Consider the following 20,004-nt stretch of genomic DNA (forward strand, 5'->3'; position numbering starts at 1 on the left):
GTTTCTGGTGCGTTGTGTAGATCGGGCACGCTGTAATATCTCAATGAGAAAGTTACAGAGGACGCAGGAACATCAGACTTGGGAGCAAAAGATTGGCCATTCATCTTAGAGCCTGCTCCATCCTCATATAACTTCATGGCCAACTTGGTTGCAGTTTAAAATCCATTTCACAATCTGATCCCTCCCATTACCCTCCAATGGGTAAACCCAGGAATGTGTTGAATTACCTTACTCTGAACTACATCTAAAGTTTTATATACTTTATCAAAAGGAGAATAAAACTGTGCACAGCACTCCAGAAGTGGACATACTATGAAGCTTGTAGAATTTTCATACTCTTATATTCCATTCCCTTGAACATTCATATAATTCATGTACCAGCACACACTGATCCCTTTGTACCAGAGCTCTATTTAATGACTGTACTTTTCTCTTAATTTATTTGTTAGTGATTAAATGCACATCTCCCACATTATACTTGACCTGTCAATGTATTTGCCAGCCCCTTTCAGATCCTCCTCTCACCCTTGCGTGCAGTATGTGATTTATGTTAATGTATGCACTTCCAGTCATCAGTCACAATATCGTGTGTTACTTACCACATGTCTACCCAAACACAAATGTTGTCCAGCTTCTTTTGCACACAGTTTTATTGAATGCAGTACAGCGGTTAGGAACTTTCTCAGCTTTATATGCCAAGGCGTAAAGAGCAAAAGCCAGGAAGTTATGCTGAATGTTTATAAATAATGGTCTAGCCTCAACTGGATATCTTCATCCAATTAGAGGCACCACTCTTTAGGAAGGATAATAATATTGAAGAGGGTGAGAATGGTTCCAGGAATGAGGGACTTCAGTTAAATCAGCAGATGGGAGAGGTTGGCCATGTTGACATGAGATTTGACAGAAGTGTTCACCTTGACACAATAGATAGAGGTTAGTCTTTTCCATTAGTGAAACAATCGAGAGCCAGAGGACATGTATCTAAGGTGAATGCCAAAAGAATCAAAGGGGACAGAAAGAAAAACCACCACAGGCAACAAAAGAGAGCATCTGGAGCGCTTTACTGAGTGGTGCAGGCATATTTAATCGCAGCTTTCAAAAGGGAATTGCATAACTGCAGACAAAAATATTGCAGATCACAGGGAAAAGGATGGGAGAATGGGATTAATAAAGTTGCTTTTAGAGTATGGGTATGGATGAAGAGGACAAATGGCCTTCTATTGTGCTCCTACCATTCTATGATTCTAAATAAGAACTCTGAAAAATATAGGTCATGTCCCCAGTGGTGCTGCAAGGTGAGATGCTGGGGTTAAGTTCTCAGGCAGCAATGGCTGTTGAGAGACTCATTGAAGCCTGAGTGTTATTTCAAAACAGCAAGTGCAAAGGTAGGTTTTTGAACATTGCTAAAACTAAACATGATCACCTGCTCTCCCCACTGGCCACATTTGTCCTTGCTAATTGGTTTATGGCAATTTTCAAGGCTCAAAATGGGGAATATGATTGGGAACTTCAAAATGTGGAACTTTGGCATGGCTGGATCTGGAGTACTGCATCCAGTTTCAGTCTCTTATGGTCATGTGTATACTGGAGGTGGTACAGAAAAGATTCATTTGAATGATTCCTTGGACAGGAGTGGTTGTTCTATGATGAAATGCTGAACAAATTGACCCACATTCTCAGGGGCTTAGAAAAATGAAGTTGATTTGAAATAAACCTTCAAGATTCAGAATGCAAGGTTGTTTCCAAAAAATAGGAACATAACCTTAGGATGAATCATCAATCATTATGACTGAGAAGACGAGAAACCTTTTCATGAGGGCTGTGAATCTTTGGAGCTCTCTACCTTGGAATGTTGTGACTGCTCTATGGTTGAGTGTATTCAAGGCTGAAATAGATTGACGATCGCTCGGGAAATTGAAGGAAATGAGGAATAAAGAAAAAGTGGAGTTGAGCCAAGATCAATTCTGATCATATTGAATGCTGCAACAGGCCTATAGCTCACAACAGTCTCGCCCTGCAGCTATTTCTTATGCTCAACATGACTCACCACTGAATATGGAAGGCGTTGATCTTCTGGGTGTGTGGTAATTTAGCTCTGTCTGTTGAATATTGTTTAGCAGGCGGGTAACCTTGTTCTATAACTTCACAAAGTTGGCTTCTTGTTTTTAAGATACAGTAAGTTCTTGTGGCATGTTCTTCTGCAAACATTGAAACAGGATTGTCTTGCTGACTTTGACCGAGTGAGGGATATGATAGGCCATGAGGTCATAAGATCTGCCTCATTGATGCAAAGTTCTGAGATTGAAGATCTGTTTAAAATTTATCCCATTTAGCAAAGTGAAACAACACTATGGAGGGTACCCGAGGTATGCACTAAGTTTCTTATCACACAATTTCCATTTTAGTCATTTTTAATCAATGCTTTCATAGACAGATGCTGATCCCACAGATGGATTAGTAAGTATAAGGCAAAGTAGATTGTTTTTCTCTTTCTTGGTTCTCCCACTCCCTGCTACACTCCCAACTGTTAGCAATGTCTTTCAGTTGTGTTAGAAATGATACTGCTGAGTAATAGACATCAGACGACCCCACAAGTCAAAGAGTATCTTGTGCCCTCTGTCAGAATTAATTGGTTTACTTTTTAAATTTTCACACTCATGCTTGCACTGAACTTCTAAATGGCTCTCAAGAGGCCAGTCAGCCCCTAGTACCGCACCAGAGTTGTCACTGTTCATTTGTTAATCTTAGCAATAAAAGCAGTCAGGATATTAATCACAAACAGGTTCATCTTTCTTTCAGAAATGCTTAATTTCAAGCAACTGGTACGGAGTAGAAATCAGTACGAAGAACCCTTATCCTCCATTTGGAGATGAATGAGAAGCTTTCAGTTACCTGGAATGCAGTGACTTCAGCCGTAGGGCTATCACTAACTCAGAAGAGACTGTACTGTTCTTCATTGGCCAGGTGGATAATGATCAGCACTCAAGAGTCATTATTTAATCTGCTTACTTGTTGCATTAAGATTATTTGATGAACAAACTTGTGTTCAAGGGCAGTTTTTCTTTATTAGTTTGTACTAATGTGTTATTTATGACAAATTATCAAATGAACACTACAATTTTAATATACATTCAAAAATTCAAGTTGAATTTCTAGACACTTATTAACTGTATATTTGTCCAGTGCAACAAATAGCACCATATCTTATGCAGATTGTGCAAATGCCAACATTTCCACCTAATATACAGATGAAAAGCAATCATAATTTAAATATAGAAAGAAAAGACTAGATTCACAGGCTGCTACTAAAAGCACTGGATAACAATTTCTCAATATAAGATTTAAAGCAAAAAAAGGTTTTTGTATTCTTCAATGCAGACTTTTTTGATGTTCTCTTTTACTCAAATAACTAAGTCATATTCTGTTCCTTGTCCTTTGGTAGAAATGTTGGATTGTAAGGACGCCTCCGTCTTGGGCGCTGACAAGGTGAGCTTTCTTCTTTGATGTAACCTGAGGATCAATGGCAGACATACTTGATTTTGAGAGATTTGGTTACTTCAAGTTGCAATTTAAATGAAATACAACTAGGTGGTGCAATGTCAGCTCTCAATGGAAAAGGATAGAGTCAGAGATGTACAGCATGGAAATAGACCTTACGATCCAACCCGTCCATGCTGACCAGATATCTCAACCCAATCTAGTCCCACCTGCCAGCACCTGGCCCATATCCCTCCAAACCCTTCCTATTCATATACCCATCCAGATGCCTTTTAAATGTTGCAATTGTACTAGTCTCCACTACTGCCTCTAGCAGCTTATTCCATACACATACCATCTTCTGTGTGAAAAAGTTGCCCCTTAGGTCTCTCTTATCTTTCCCCTCTGACCCTAATCTATGCCCTCTAGTTCTGGACTCTCCCACTCCAGAGAAGAGACTGTGTCTATTTACCCTATCCATGCCCCTCATGATTTTATAAACCTCTATAAGGTCACCCCTCAGCCTCTGACACTCCAGGGAAAACAGCCCCAGCCTATTCAACATCTCCCTATAGCTCAAATCCTCCAACTCTGCTAACATCCTTGTAAATCTTTTCTGAACCCGTTCAAGTACCACAACATTTTTCCAATAGGAAGGAAACCAGAAATGCACACAGTATTCCAACAGTGGCCTAACCAATGTCCTGTACAGCTGCAACATGATCTCCCAACTCTTGTACTCAATATTCTGACCAATAAAGGAAAATATACCAAACATCTTCTGTACTATCCTATCTACCTGCAACTCCACTTTCAAGGAGCTACTAACCTGTACTTCAAGGTCACTCCTTACCATTAAGTGTATAAGTCCTGCTAAGATTTGCTTGCCAAAATGCAGCACCACGCATTTATGTGTCAAAATAAATGGATTTCACCATAGAAAAGTATCATTTTGCATTATACTTGCAACCTTGATTTAATACTCATGATGTTTACTTCTTCATTCTGTCCAAGATCTTTATTTTACAGTTACATGAAGATAGCACAACTACTGTGATCAGTTTTGCTGAGTTCACTCAAACTTGGTCTTTCCAGGGTAAAAGTAATTTTTTTTTAGATTTGATTAGATTCCCTCCAATGTGGAAACAGGCCCTTTGGCCCAACCAGTCCACACCGACCCTCTGAAGAGCAACCCACCCAGACTCATTTCCCTCTGACTAATGCACCTAACCCTATGGGCAATTTAGCATGGCCAATTCACCTGACCTGCACGTCTTTGGACTGTGGGAGGAAACCGGAGCACCCGGAGGAAACCCACGCAGACATGGGGAGAATGTGCAAGCTAATTACCATGCTTTACTCCCCATTTCAAGCAGATTGCCTTGCATGACTTCACAATAATTCCCCAAGCCAATCATCTGTCTCCCACTATTCTCACTGCCCTTTACGGTCTGTCTGCCTCTAATTCATAGCTCTCTCTTTCCCAATAGCTTATCCGAAGTGTCAAACTAACTGCTGTATTCCCAGAATAAAATATAGCAAACTAACTATACAATGATCTCCAAGAGATCAAGTGAAGATAGATATGGCAAGTTATACTAGCTCTAGAACAATTAGAACGTTGGAACATCAAATATCTTTTTCATAATGTTAAAGATATTGGCCTAAAGGCATGAAATCAAATTTATTCAGCCTCCCAATATCCTGAACTCCATAAATGTAGAAGTGTTAATTCTCCTGTACCTCGGCATGGATGCACACTGAGAAGTGGCTGCATTATGTGGCAAAGTGTTTTCAGACCAGCTATGTGACTGCTATGAATAACAAAGTTTCTGTTAACGCACCTTATTCTCCACTGAGATGTTGTTACAAGAAAGTATTTTAATTTACATTTTAACATTGTACCGTAGTCGTAGTGACTTGGTCACACATATTTGGCTATAAATTTGATTTAAATATTTTGAGTGCATTATTTTGTAATTTAACGAGTGACCCCTAAACAAGGATCAGTACAAGTGCTTCTTTCAAGAAACCATAAACATGAAGAAACACAAGGACAATCAAAGTCAGTGTGAAACTCTATATAGTTTTTTAAAAATCCTAACAAACGTAAAGGAACTTGTATTAACCAGATCAGCATGACATCCGTATCTATTCGGCACACTGTAATGCAAGAGTTTCAGAGGGGAATTGAATAAACACCTGAATGGAAAGAAATTTTTGGACTGTGGGATAAAACCTGAGAAATGGGACTGGCTAAATGCTGTTATGGAGATCTGATACCAGCTGGTACCACATGACTTTTGTCTGTCTGGTCATCACTTTATTAGAGTCCAGATTAGAGTGGTGCTGGAAAAACACAATAGGTCAGGCAGCGTCTGAGGAGCAGGAAAAATTGGAGTTTTTTTCAACCACTTCAGCCCTAGGGCATCAATGTGGACTTCACCAGTTTCCTCATTTCCCCTCCCCCCATCTTACCCCAATTCCAAACTTCCAGCTCAGCACTGTCCTTATGACCTGTCCTACCTGCCAATCTTCCTTCCCACCTATCCGCTCCACCTTCCCTTCTGACATATCACTTCCATCCACCTAATGTACTCTTTGTTACCTTCTCCCCAGCCTCACCCCCCCTCCTATTTATCTCTCCACCCCGGAGGCTCCCTGCCTTCATTCCTGATGAAGGGCTTTTGCCCGAAATGTCGATTTTTCCTACTCCTCGGATGCTGTGCATTTCCAGCACCACTCTAATCTAGACTCTGATTTCCAGCATCTGCAGTCCTCACTTTTGCCATCACTTTATTAGGCCTAACCCATTAAGAGACAAGTTTTGCATTAGAATTCGCACTTTGCAATATTAGCATTTCCAAATTATGTTATTCCTTAAGAATAACTAATAACGCCGATGAGACACGTCACATCAGGTTTCCCTGAGGCAGCACTGTCTCAAGTCCCAAACCAGGAGAACAATATTAAAATGGTTTCCCCGATTAATTTAAAAATAAAAACGTTAAATGAACACTGTCAAAAGCAAACAGAGTTATATGTAAGAATGTAGTTATCACTAAAAAGAACAAACAAACTTGACTGCCCCACCAAGTTACTCTGTACTTTCTCACCTCGATCAACACAGGTTTGTGTTGAGGGGAACCCTACCTCCCAGAAATTCTCAGGTGTGTTTGGTGGGATGTACCGGAATCTATGCCTGGAGCAGTTTGCCAACTTTTTCAATCTTTCTTCCTCTGGTAGATCTGCATAATACTTAAATAAAGGTGAATGAATTAGAATATACAACATAGACTGTATTCTTGCACTTCAAATTGCAAGTTGCAAAGTAGAACAATACTCTTCGTCGATAACAACTCTCTCCTTCCATTTTCAAATAGTTCTCAGTGGGACTTCAAATAGTTCTGAGCACCAAAACTTAGTTGAGAACATAACATACATTGAAACAATAGATGGGAGGATAAAAAGGGAAAAAAAAAATCTGGTCAAAGAAGTCACTTTCTTTTGTTCTTCTAATTAACAATATACTATCAATGACTGTTGGAATTGGTGCCCCTTCCCCAAGGTTACATCACAGTACAATTCACATAACACACAATCACAAAAACACAAACTACAGAATACTACCAAGGATTTGAAATTAGATAAATCCAGTAATGATTAGATTACACTATGCTTAGAGTTTTAAAAATGGTTCAATTATAGAAAGAAAATAATAAATAGCATAACTGCCCATTCTGGCAGGCAAGGGGAGGGAGAAATTATGATTTACTGTTGTTCCTTTATTGGTAAAACATTTTCATCCTTCAAGGAAACGTATCTATTTAACTGCTTCTTGCATTTTTATTTTACTTATAGCCCTATATCTGATTACTAAACGTTAGGGAATGATAACCATGTGTATCCCTTGCTAATTGCATACACCAATGCGATTCAAAGTACTGCACTGACGCTCGACTACATGCAGTCCCTTTGAAACAAACCATCAGGAGCAGGGAAGAGCAGCATGAAACAAGGATCCTCCTTCTGTGTGTAGTGATACAGCTGGTCTCCTGAGTCTTAGAACTTGCATTGTGGGTTATCAAATCAACTTCGTACCATTCAACTACAAAGTGCTTTGGCATCTTAGAAATTCTACTACCACATCAGAAAACAATCTTGTTTACAATCAAAATCACAATTTTCTTTCAAAATTTGTGTGCAGTTGTTCAAAAAATAGTATCATGCACCCTAAATCAGTATCAGGGAAAGTTAAGTACTGAATAAGAATCCTATTAATATGAGGTTAGCTGACAGGAAGATGGAGGGTGATGGTGTAGGTCTTAAAATCCATCCTTAAGCAGGGTTTGTCACCATCAATATATATAGTTTTAAAAGTATGATAGTAAAGATGCTAGCCTAAAATTTCCTAAGGTTTGCAGGGCCAATATAGCCATGGTGTTGACAGACTTGCACACAATTGCTTAAAAATCACACAACACCAAGTTATAGTCCAACAGGTTTAATTGGAAGCACACCAGCTCTCGGAGCGACACTCCTTCATCAGGTGGTAGTGAGCGTCGCTCCTAAAGCTACTGTGCTTCCAATCAAACCTGTTGGACTATAACTTGGTGTTGTGTGATTTTTAACTTTGTACACCCCAGTCCAACACCGGCATCTCCAAATCACCATTGCTTAAGGTATCAATGGCTCGATTAGAAGTTCGAGGGTGAGGCAATTTACATAAAATGGATTGTGTCTAAGTTAGTGCCAGAGTAACTGGGTCACACACATAGCATGAATTATTCAAAACATCTCCTCAATAGACTTGATGAATTATTTATATCAACCCAGATTCACATAGTAACTAGCTGAAGAGAAGAAACACAGACTGTCAACAAAAGTATTCACCTCTAATGCTTCGCAACACTAAACAGCTGGGACTTTTACTGCCCAAGCACTACGAAAGGCATAAGGGTGGGGCTTACATTGCATCACACCATCTCAGATTTGCATACGTTCATCAAAAGGTTTGGATGGACAGGAGAATCACAGGGATCTGACAAAATCCAGCTTTGACTTTTATCCTTCCCTCTCTTGACATGGAATTCTAATATTCTGGATTAGTAGTGCTGGAAGAGCACAGCAGTTCAGGCAGCATCCAAGGAGCAGCGAAATCGACGTTTCGGACAAAAGCCCTTCATCAGGAATAAAGGCAGAGAGCCTGAAGTGTGGAGAGATAAGCTAGAGGGAGGGTGGGGGTGGGGAGAAAGTAGCATAGAGTACAACAGGTGAGTGGGGGAGGGGATGAAGGTGATAGGTCAGGGAGGAGAAGGTGGAGTGGATAGGTGGAAAAGGAAATAGGAAGGTAGGACAAGTCCGGACAAGTCATGGGGACAGTGCTGAGCTGGAAGTTTGGAACTTGGGTGAGGTGGGGGAAGGGGAAATGAGGAAACTGTTGAAGTCCACATTGATGCCCTGGGGTTGAAGTGTTCCGAGGTGGAAGATGAGGCGTTCTTCCTCCAGGCGTCTGGTGGTGAGGGAGGCCCAGGACCTCCATGTCCTCGGCAGAGTGGGAGGGGGAGTTGAAATGTTGGGCCACGAGGCGGTGTGGTTGATTGGTGCGGGTGTCCCGGAGATGTTCCCTAAAGCGCTCTGCTGGGAGGCGTCCAGTCTCCCTAGGCGTCCAGTATCCCTAATGTAGGGGAGACCGCAGCGGGAGCAACGGATACAATAAGTGATATTAGTGGATATGCAGATAAAACTTTGATACTTGTGGAAAGCTCCTTTAGGGCCTTGGATAGAGGTGAGGGAGGTGGTGTGGGCGCAGGTTTTACCATTCCTGCAGTGGCAGGGGAAGGTGCCAGGATGAGAGGGTGGGTTGTGGGGGGGGCGTGGAACTGACCAGATGGTCACGGAGGGAACGGTCTTTGTGGAAGGCGGAAAGGGGTGGGGAGGGAAATATATCCCAGGTAGTAGGGTCTTTTTGGAGGTGGCGAAAATGTCGGCGGATGATTTGGTTTATGCGAAGGTTGGTAGGGTGGAAGGCGAGCACCAGGAGCGTTCTGTCCTTGTTATGGTTGGAGGGGTGGGGTCTGAGGGTGGAGGTGTGGGACGTGGACGAGATGCGTTGGAGGGCATCTTTAACCACATGGGAAGGGAAATTGCGGTCTCTAAAGAAGGAGGCTGTCTGGTGTGTTCTGTGGTGGAACTGGTCCTCCTGGGAGCAGATGCGGCGGAGGCGGAGGAATTGGGAATACGGGATGGCATTTTTGCAAGAGTTAGGGTGGGAAGAGGTGTAATCCAGGTAGCTGTGGACACTGTACTATTCCCCCCTAGTCCAGGAACTCCCCACATACGTTCGAGACACCACCCACGCCCTCCACCTCCTCCAAGACTTCAGTTTCCCCGGCCCCCAACGCCTCATCTTCACCATGGATATCCAATCCCTCTACACCTCCATCCGCCATGACCAGGGCCTCCAAGCCCTCCGTTTTTTCCTCTCCAGATGTCCCCAACAGCACCCTTCCACCGACACACTCAATTCGTTTGGCTGAACTGGTCCTCACCCTTAACAATTTCTCCTTCGAATCCTCCCACTTCCTCCAGACCAAAGGGGTAGCCATGGGCACACGTATGGGCCCCAGCTATGCCTGTCTCTTTGTTGGCTACGTAGAACAGTTGATCTTCTGTAATTACACCGGCACCACTCCCGACCTCTTCCTCCGCTACATTGATGACTGCATTGGCGCCACCTCGTGTTCCCGTGAGGAGGTTGAGCAATTTATCAACTTCACCAATACATTCCACCCTGACCTTAAATTTACCTGGACCATCTCTGACACCTCCCTCCCCTTCCTGGACCTCTCCATCTCCATTAACGACAACCAACTTGACACTGACATTTTTTTACAAACCCACCAATTCCCACAGCTACCTGGATTACACCTCTTCCCACCTTACCTCTTGCAAAAATGCCATTCCATATTCCCAATTCCTCCGCCACATCTGCTCCCAGGAGGACCAGTTCCACCACAGAACACACCAGATGGCCTCCTTTAGAGACCGCACTTTCCCTTCCCACGTGGTTAAAGATGCCCTCCAATGCATCTCGTCCACATCCCGCACCTCCGCCCTCAGACCCCACCCCTCCAACCGTAATAAGGACAGAACACCCCTAGTGCTCACCTTCCACCCTACCAATCTTCGCATAAACCAAATCATCCGCCGACATTTCCGCCAACTCCAAAAAGACCCCACCACCAGGGATATATTTCCCTCCCCACCCCTTTCCACCTTCCGCAAAGACCTTTCCCGCCGTGACCACATGATCAGGTCCACGCCCCCCCTACAACCCACCGTCCCATCCTGGCACCTTCTCCTGCCACCGCAGGAACTGTAAAACCTGCACCCACACCTCCTCCCTCACCTCTATCCAAGGCCCTAAAGGAGCCTTCCACATCCAAAGTTTTATCTGCAATTCCACTAATATCATTTATTGTATCTGTTCCTCCCGATGCGGTCTCCTCTACATTGGGGAGACTGGACGCATCCTAGCAGAGCGCTTTAGGGAACATCTCCGGGACACCCGCATCAATCAACCACACCGCCCCGTGGCCCAACATTTCAACACCCCCTCCCCCTCTGCTGAGGACATGGAGGTCCTGGGCCTCCTTCACCGCCGTTCCCTCACCACCAGACGCCTGAAGGAAGAATGCCTCATCTTCCGCCTCGGAACACTTCAACCTCAGGGCATCAATGTGGACTTCAACAGTTTCCTCATTTCCCCTTCCCCCACCTCACCCTAGTTCCAAACTTCCAGCTCAGCACTGTCCCCATGACTTGTCCTACCTGCCTATCTCCTTTTCCATCTATCCACTCCACCCTCTCCTCCCTGACCTATCACCTTCATCCCCTCCCCACTCACCCATTGCACTCTATGCTACTTTCTCCCCACCCCCACCCTCCTCTAGCTTATCTCTCCACGCTTCAGGCTCTCTGCCTTTATTCCTGATGAAGGGCTTTTGCCCGAAACGTCGATTTCGCTGCTCCTTGGATGCTGCCTGAACTGCTTTGCTCTTCCAGCACCACCAATCCAGAATCTGGTTTCCAACATGTGCAGTCATTTTTTTTACCTTATGGAATTCTAATAATAAAGCCTAAGTAAATATGGTCCTATATTAATTGAATATTTACTTTTATGTGCTGTTAGATGTCCATGTCTTTAAAAAAGTTCAGATCTAAAACAAAATCAGAAAATTCTTGTATTTGGTATTATTTATTACAAATGAATAGAAAGAACAGGCTGGAATGAAATAATTTTTTTAAGATTTCACCTTTGGTTACAAAAGGGTGATTTTTGAGCCATAAACATGAAACAAAGTAAATAAACTAGAGCCCCAGAACAAGTCTTAGAATATGTTTAACCAGTACTTACAACATCACATTCCTTGCACGTGTGCCCATACAATTTTCTTCTCTCTTCTTTGTTACGGACCACCTCAACATGAGGGAAGTTTAAAACTGTATTCTTCCTATTCAGTAAATTATTAAGGTACAATATTTAATAAATATTTTGTGATCTTACAATTATTTAAGATTGCTATGACGTGTATTTGCTATTGCACAGTTTAAAGATAATTCGACTTGTTAAAAACATTAAATTAAATGCAATAATTTCATGAACCTTCCATGAAACACAACAAAATTTAAGATACACTTGGTTGGGATGAAGAAGGTATGCAGTACACTTCTCTCCCCAACTTTTATATACGACTAGAAGAAAATGTAATACTTTTTCAGGATTCCAGGAAGTTAAAACAGATCAATAGTTTTGGTAAAAATGTATTATGAATTGAAAAATGTTTATGTATTTTTCATCAATATATCCGTTCACAATAATAAATATGTAATAACACTATTTTATTTAACATCTCCAAAAGTAAATGGAAAGTGTATTTACATTTTGGAAAATGAAAGATCTTTCAGGAACCAAAGGATGAAGAACCAAAGGATGAAACGCATACAAAGAGCTGCACTATATGAAACAGTAGCTGGATAAATATTGTAATTTAGGTGACAATACGGTCGGCAATTACTTAGTGACTTTTTTTGGAAAAAGCACTCAAATGAAGCATTCATGGACACGACAGCCACTTTCTTAGTGTTGCTTCGGCCAATAGGGTCTCTGATTGAGTCTCATGGAAAGAAAGTAGGATGTATAATTCATGTCTATACTGCAGACAACAGCAGTGTTGATGGAATTCTCAGTCCCGCATTCCCCTGGATGTGTCGAATTTACATTCTCTAGATCATGTCACCAACTGAACAGCACTAAGCCGGAGATACTTAAAGCAATATGACATTGACAAAAGAATGCATGTGTCCATCCAGATCATAGATAAATAGTCTCCTTTACCCCCAATAAAACCAGCAGCCTATTTTTCTTACACCAAGTACGAAGATCAAAGGTTGAAGTATGAAAATTAAGCTTTTAGTTGCATCAGGGTACATTATGTCTAGACTACAACATTAACCTTGGTGATTATTTGTTACCTTTGCCCAGAGTTCAAATAAGGCTGTGCAAAAGATTCATTTTTTGTTTTCCCTGGATCTTCTTGAAATACTGAAAAGAAAAAAGTCAAGTGTTTGCATAAAATGTCAATTCTGCCATCATTTACATACTTAGAACATAGAACATAGAAAAATACAGCGCAGTACAGGCCCTTCAGCCCTCGATGTTGCGCCGACCGAAGCCCACCTAACCTACACTAGCCCAATAACCTCCATATGCTTGTCCAATGCCCGCTTAAATGACCATAAAGAGGGAGAGTCCACCACTGCTACTGGCAGGGCATTCCATGAACTCTCAACCCGCTGAGTAAAAAATCTACCCCTAACATCTGTCCTATACCTACCACCCCTTAATTTAAAGCTGTGTCCCCTAGTAACAGCTGACTTCATATGCGGAAAAAGGTTCTCACTGTCGACCCTATCTAAACCCCTTGTACACCTCTATCAAATCTCCCCTAAACCTTCTTTTCTCCAATGAGAAAAGCCCCAAGTGCCTCAGCCTTTCCTCATACGATCTTCCTACCATGCCAGGCAACATCCTGGTAAACCTCCTCTGCACTCATTCCAATGCCTCAACATCCTTCCTATAATATGGCGACCAAAACTGCACACAATACTCCAGATGAGGCCGCACCAGAGTCTTATACAACTGTAACATGACCTCAGGACTCCAGAACTCAATTCCTCTACCAATAAAGCCCAGTACACCATATGCCTTCCTCACAGCACTATTTACCTGGGTGGCAACTTTCAAAGATCTGTGTACATGGACACCAAGATCCCTCTGCTCATCCACACTACCAAGTAGTCTACCATTAGCCCAGTAATCCATCTTCTTGTTACTCCTACCAAAGTGAATGACTTCACACTTAGTTACATTGAATTCTATTTGCCACCTTACTACCCAGCTCTGCAACTTATCTCTATCCCGCTGTAACCTGCCACATCCTTCTTCGCTGTCCACAACTCCACCGACTTTCGTGTCATCCTCAAACTTGCTCACCCAGCCTTCAAGCCCCTCCTCCAGGTCATTTATAAAAATGACAAACAGCAATGGTCCCAAAACAGATCCTTGTGGAACATCGCTAGTAACTGCGCTCCAAGATGAACCTATACCATCAACTACTACCCTCTGTCTTCTTCCAACCAGCCAATTCCTAATCCAAACCTCTAATGCACCCTCAATGCCATACCTCTGTAGTTTTTGCATTAGCCTGCCATGGGGTACCTTATCGAACGCCATGCTAAAATCCATATACACCACATCTACTGCTTTACTACTTATACAAATTGCTGTCCTGAATCTTTGAGCATGTGGATACATCAATGGGTATAAAACAAAAAAAACTTTACAGTACAAGAGGCAGCCACTGGACCGGTCACATTTACAATGATGACTTTTATTTCTATTCATTTGCTGTTTCTCCATGTATTACTTCGTTTTTGCTCAACCTAAGTGTTAAAATATTAATTTCTACTACTTCAGATAGGATCGTTTGTGTCCACAGATCTTTCCACTAACCATTTCTGTTTTCCTGATCATGTTGAATTTATACCTTCCAGTTACCAATATGCTAAACAGTTTCTCCCAAAATACTGTACTTCATGAAAACCCTTTGAAACTTTATTCATTCTCTGCATGGTTTTAACATCCTTCTTAATGTAGGATTTTCCAAATTGCACACCATAGAGTTGATAAACCTCTCATGAAACTGTCTGAGAACAATTTGGGCTCAACTCAACAAATAACATTTCAAGTCACCGACAAACGTGGATAGCTGTGCCCTTTATCTTTAACACTCATTTATAGATGTTACATTATATTTTTACAGCCCTGTGGTCTAAAAATATGAACCGCAATCTCCATTTTCTCTCTTTAAACAACATGTTCCAGAAAAGGACTTGTGTGCTTTTGAGTGGATAATAACTATTCACTCATGACATATTCTTATCGAGTCATAGAGTCAAAGAGACGTACAGCACTGAAACAGACCCTTCGGTACAACTTGTCCATGCCAACCAGATATCCCAACCTAATCTAGTCCCACCTGCCAGCACCTGGCCCATATCTCTTCAAACCATTCCTAATCATATACCCATTTGGATGCCTTTTAAATGTTGCAATTGTAAAAGCCTCCACCACTTCCTCTGGCAGCTCATTCCATACACACACCACCCTCTGCATGAAAAAGCTACCCCTTAGGTCTCTTTTATATCTTTGCCCTCTAGTTCTGGATTGGCCCCCAGCCAGAGAAAAGACTTTGTCTATTTATCTTATCCATGCCCCTCATGATTTTATAAACCTCTAAGGTCACCCCTCAGCCTCTGACGCTCCAGGGAAAACAGCCTAAGCCTATTCAACATCTCAAATCCTCCAATCCTGGCAACATCCTTGTAAATCTTTTCTGAACCCTTTCAAGTTTCACAACATCGTGCCGATAGGAAGGAGACCAGGATTGCCTGCAATATTCCAAAAGAGGCCTAACCAATGTCCTGTACAGCCCTGACCTCCCAACTCCTGTACTTAATACTCTAACCAATAAAGGAAAGTATACCAAACGCCTTCCTCACTATCTTATCTACTTGACATCTTAAAATTCAATATTTAATTGAAAATCTAAATCAAATTGAAAGGGAGATTAAAATGGAATTTAGATCAGGTACTGCGAATGATATTTTTTAAACATTTCCTTTCATTTCCTGTGCCATGCCAGTATTCCACTGTCACGAGTTACCCTATTTTGTCCAGGTAGTCATTCTTTATTGCTGAGTAAAGACAATGACTGCTAATAGGATATTTAGTAAAAACGCACCTCAGGTTTTATCCAACGACCAATGACACTTTTCGCTAGACATAACTAGATAATATTCACTAGCAGAAAGTCTGATTAATTTTACTGGTCCTTTATTAGTTAATTCTACCATTCCTGTTGCTGGCACATGATACAAATTAAGGAAATATTTACAACTAAAAACAAAGGGACTTCCAGGTTAGAATGTGCCAGTGCGACATTGTACTATTGCCTACTATGTCACCTGGACAGAAATATCATTTGATCCCAAAATCCAGATTACCATTGTCATATACATTATGTGGACTCTTCATTTCTTCAGGATACGATTCATATTCTCCATAAGCAGTACGGTCAAAGACCTCAGCAAGACTTTCACCCATAACATGTCTGCTTCCTGCAGCAAAAATAAACAAAAACAATTAATTACAAAATAGCAAAGGAATTTATGTTTGTCATTATTCACTGTTTTGAGAATGTTGAGATGCAAAGCTAAGCTATGGAGCTAATAAGTACTTAACTGTTAATTGGAGTAAATGGGACACTTATGCTAAACAAACAAGCCAATGAGCACCCAGAATAGATCTTTTTCATACATGTAACTTAAGCTTTTCCTCAATACTCTTTTGCGATCTAAGGCATTTGATTCTTACATATTTCAATACCATTTACCCAAGCTTTGTGATTTCCAACTGATAATATGTGGGTTTGGCCTCTCTATGTTAGGATGTTGAATGATTAACCTGTAAATATTTTTGTAGCTATAGTGATTTCATATAAAGCACAGTATGAGAGAGAGAGACTTCCCAGAGTGTAGTGGGTTTTGATTTCATTGGGTGAGTTTTACAAGTGAACAGAACAGTTGTGCATTTGGCGTCAGCTAGAAAATTCAAGAATTGTGCTTTTAGCCAAGGGAAACACTCGTAGCTTAGTTTTTTAGTATCAGTTTAGTAGAGTTACAGGCATCTTGGTTGAAAAACAGCTACTCCTAAAGAAGGAGCATTGTTCAGAACAGTTAGAAAATAGATTACTTCCATGAATGGAGTTTAGTTTTAAAGTTCCAGACCAGAAGCTTTTAGTTAAAATCCTGAAGGGATGTTTGAAGCTGGGAAAGTCTAAGCTCAGTTGTATGAAGATCCAAAGGAGAGACAATTAAGATTCTCATGACCAGGAAACTGAAGCGCAGGGAAATTAAGCCGTACTGATTTGACGGGGAAGGGAATTCTCTCTGGTATGAATATTATAAAGTAGTGCTGCTTTGATGAATGGGATTGCATTTTACTGAGTGCTTGAAATCTTTAAAGTTATATCATATATAAATAGTTCGGTTTATTCTATTTTCTCTGTTCATTTGGGTACTAAATTCTTTATTATTACTAAAATCAAATAATTTCAGCTTTGCATGCTTGTGTTTCAGAGAAGAAAACCCTTGTTAAAACCAAAAATGATGATCTACCAAGGCACATTTAAGTCTTGGATCTGTCCAGTAATAATTGGAATCACAATACTTTGAAACAAAGCATTGTACAGGCTCAGAAAGAGACATGCATTTATCCATGAAGACAAATTGAAACATTATCTCTCACCCTTCAAATGTTTGGTTTTCCATAAGGTATTCATTGTCTTTCTGAAATTAATTACATTCTCTCTCTTACACAGCTTTCCTCAGAAGATTATTCCAACTTAGCTATTTTTTGCAAGAAATTATATCTAAGCTATCAACATTTCCTCATCTAAAACATGAATCCTTATCTCTTTGCACTTCAACATGTGCACTCAATCAGTGCTTTAAATTGAAGCACTTCATGTCATTTTGTTTGAATGCTGTTAATTCCATTGAAGCCTGTTTTTCCTGCCTCCAATTGCCATTTTCACTTTAACATTGTTTCCATCAGTTGACAGCATTGAAGTTGAGCACGGGCATCAGAGTTGCACATCACAGATATGTGTCTGGTGCTGCCTGCACTCCTGATTCAATCTTCCGGTTTTTCTGGTGCTGGGCTTTGCTTTGTCCCAGTCTTACTTCTTTGTTCTTACTTTTCAGCTTCAGGTCTATCTTCTCTTTGCTCCTGAATTCAAACTGAGACAAATGGCCTCCATCTAGTGGCAGAAGTCAGTCAGTGCAAGTAGTTCTGGGAGTCTAGCTCCACCAACCAACTTCTGCCATTAAATGGAGTTTGGTCAATCTAACAGGACTGTAATGTATAGTAAAGGGAAGGACAGTTATTTTTTAAATATTGTTTTGCACGTCTTTTATATTTTTTTTCCCTTTTGTTTCCCATACCAAAAATGACCATAGGAACCTATTCTTGGAATCAAGCCATTCGGATGCAGAACTGGCTTGAAGTAGAAGACAGAGGATGGTGGTGGAGGGTTGCCTTTCAGACTGGAGGCCTGTGACCAGTGGAGTGCCACACGGATCGGTGCTGGGTCCACTGCTTTTTCACATTTATACAAATGATTTGTATGTGAACATAGGAGATATAGTTAGTAAGTTTGCAGATGACAACAAAATTGGAGGTACAGAGGACAGCAAAGAAGGTTACCTCTGAGTACAATGGGAATCTTGATCAGATGGGACAATGGGCTGAGGAGTGGCAGATGGAACTTAGTTTAGATAAACGTGAGGTGCTGCATTTTGGAAAAGCAAATCAGAACAGGACTTACACACTTAAATGGTAAGGTCCTGGAGAGTTCCTTGAAAGTGGAGTCACAGGTAGATAGCAGTGAAGGAGGCATTTGGTTTGCTTCCCTTTACTGGCCAGACCAATAAATATAGGAGTAGGAAAGGTAATGTTGCAGTTGTACAAGACATTGGTTAGGCTCCTTTTAGAATATTGTGTGCAATTCTGGTCTCTCTCCTATTGGAAGGATGTTGTGAAACTTGAAAGGGTTCAAAAAACATTTACAAAGATGTTGCCAGGATTGGAAGTTTTGAGCTTTCGAGAGAGGCTGAATAGGTTGGGGCTGTTTTTCCTGCACCGTCAGAGGCTAGGGGTGACCTTATAGAGGTTTATACAATCATGAGGTGCATGGATAGGGTAAATAGACAAGGTCTTTTCTCTAGGATGAAGTCCAGAACTAGAGGGCATTGGTTTAGGGTATGGGGGAAGAATTTAAAAAAGGGACCTAAGGGATAGCTTTTTCACACAAAGGGTGAATGGAATGAGCTGGCAGAGGAAGTGGAGGAGGCTGGTACAATTACAACATTTAAAAGGCATCTGGATGGGTATATGAATAGGAAGGGTTTAGAGGGATATGGGCCAAGTGCTGGCAAATGGGACTAGATTAGGTTAGGATATCTAGTCTGCACGGACAAGCTGAACCAAAGGGTCTCTTTCTGTGCTGTACATCTCTATGACTCTAAGATCAGTGTTCAGCTCGGTCTGGAGATAATATGTAACCGTGAATGAGAAATAGCGTCCAATACCACAGAAATTACTCTAATCTTTATAATGCGTCCAGTTACTGGCTGATCAGCCATAACTAAGACTTACTGTCCCATTAGAACATCAATTACTCCTGGCTGAACAAAACTAAAGCTTTTTAAATCAGTCCTCAGTGTATTACAGAGGGTCATTGGTTTTGGGCCATACAGCAATGCCTATGTCTATTCAATTGGTGAAAACTGCAACACTTTGGAGTAGCAGGGTATCTGACATTAACATCTAACTCCTGAATACTAGTAGAATAGCACTAATGGGATCAGCATAGTGAGGCTCTTAAGTGGGCGTAGTCGGCCATTTAGGGTATCAATTGGCATTTAGGTGGTACGGGCTGAAAAATGTGTTGCTGGAAAAGCGCAGCAGGTCAGGCAGCATCAAAGAAGAAGGAGAATCGACATTTCGGGCATAAGCCCTTCTTCAGGAATGAGGAGGGTGTGCCAAGCAGGCTAAGATGAAAGGTAGGGAGGAGGGGCGTTGGGAATGCGATAGGTGGAAGGAGATTAAGGTGAGGGTGATAGGCCGGAGAGGGGTTGGGAACGGAGAGGTCAGGAAGAAGCTTGCAGGTCAAGAAGGCGGTGCTGAGTCCGAGGGTTGGGACTGAGAAAAGGTGGGGGGGAAGGGAAATGAGGAAGCTGGAGAAATCTGCATTCATCCCTTGTGGTTGGAGGGTTCCTAGATGGAAGATGAGGTGCTCTTCCTCCAGGTGTCGTGTTGCCATGGTCTGGCGATGGAGG

General features: G+C 41.6%; 1 protein-coding gene across 8 annotated transcripts in view; it reads right to left on the minus strand.

Annotated features, from left to right (window-relative positions):
* Window positions 1-3,106: 3,106 nt before the first annotated feature.
* Window positions 3,107-20,004, minus strand: part of rbbp8 (retinoblastoma binding protein 8) — a 151,756-nt gene continuing 134,858 nt past the window's right edge. For all 8 annotated transcript variants that reach the window (XM_072571266.1, XM_072571263.1, XM_072571258.1 and 5 more), the window contains 5 exons: window positions 16,108-16,221; window positions 13,015-13,084; window positions 11,897-11,993; window positions 6,594-6,735; window positions 3,107-3,510 (listed from right to left, as the gene is read on the minus strand). In XM_072571266.1, coding sequence (XP_072427367.1) covers window positions 3,410-3,510; window positions 6,594-6,735; window positions 11,897-11,993; window positions 13,015-13,084; window positions 16,108-16,221 — 524 coding nt within the window. In that variant the 3' untranslated portion in view covers window positions 3,107-3,409. The remainder of the gene's footprint in view (window positions 3,511-6,593; window positions 6,736-11,896; window positions 11,994-13,014; window positions 13,085-16,107; window positions 16,222-20,004) is intronic.

This window comes from Chiloscyllium punctatum, chromosome 5 (assembly GCF_047496795.1).
Source record: "Chiloscyllium punctatum isolate Juve2018m chromosome 5, sChiPun1.3, whole genome shotgun sequence".
NCBI classification, from domain to species: Eukaryota; Metazoa; Chordata; class Chondrichthyes; order Orectolobiformes; family Hemiscylliidae; genus Chiloscyllium; species Chiloscyllium punctatum.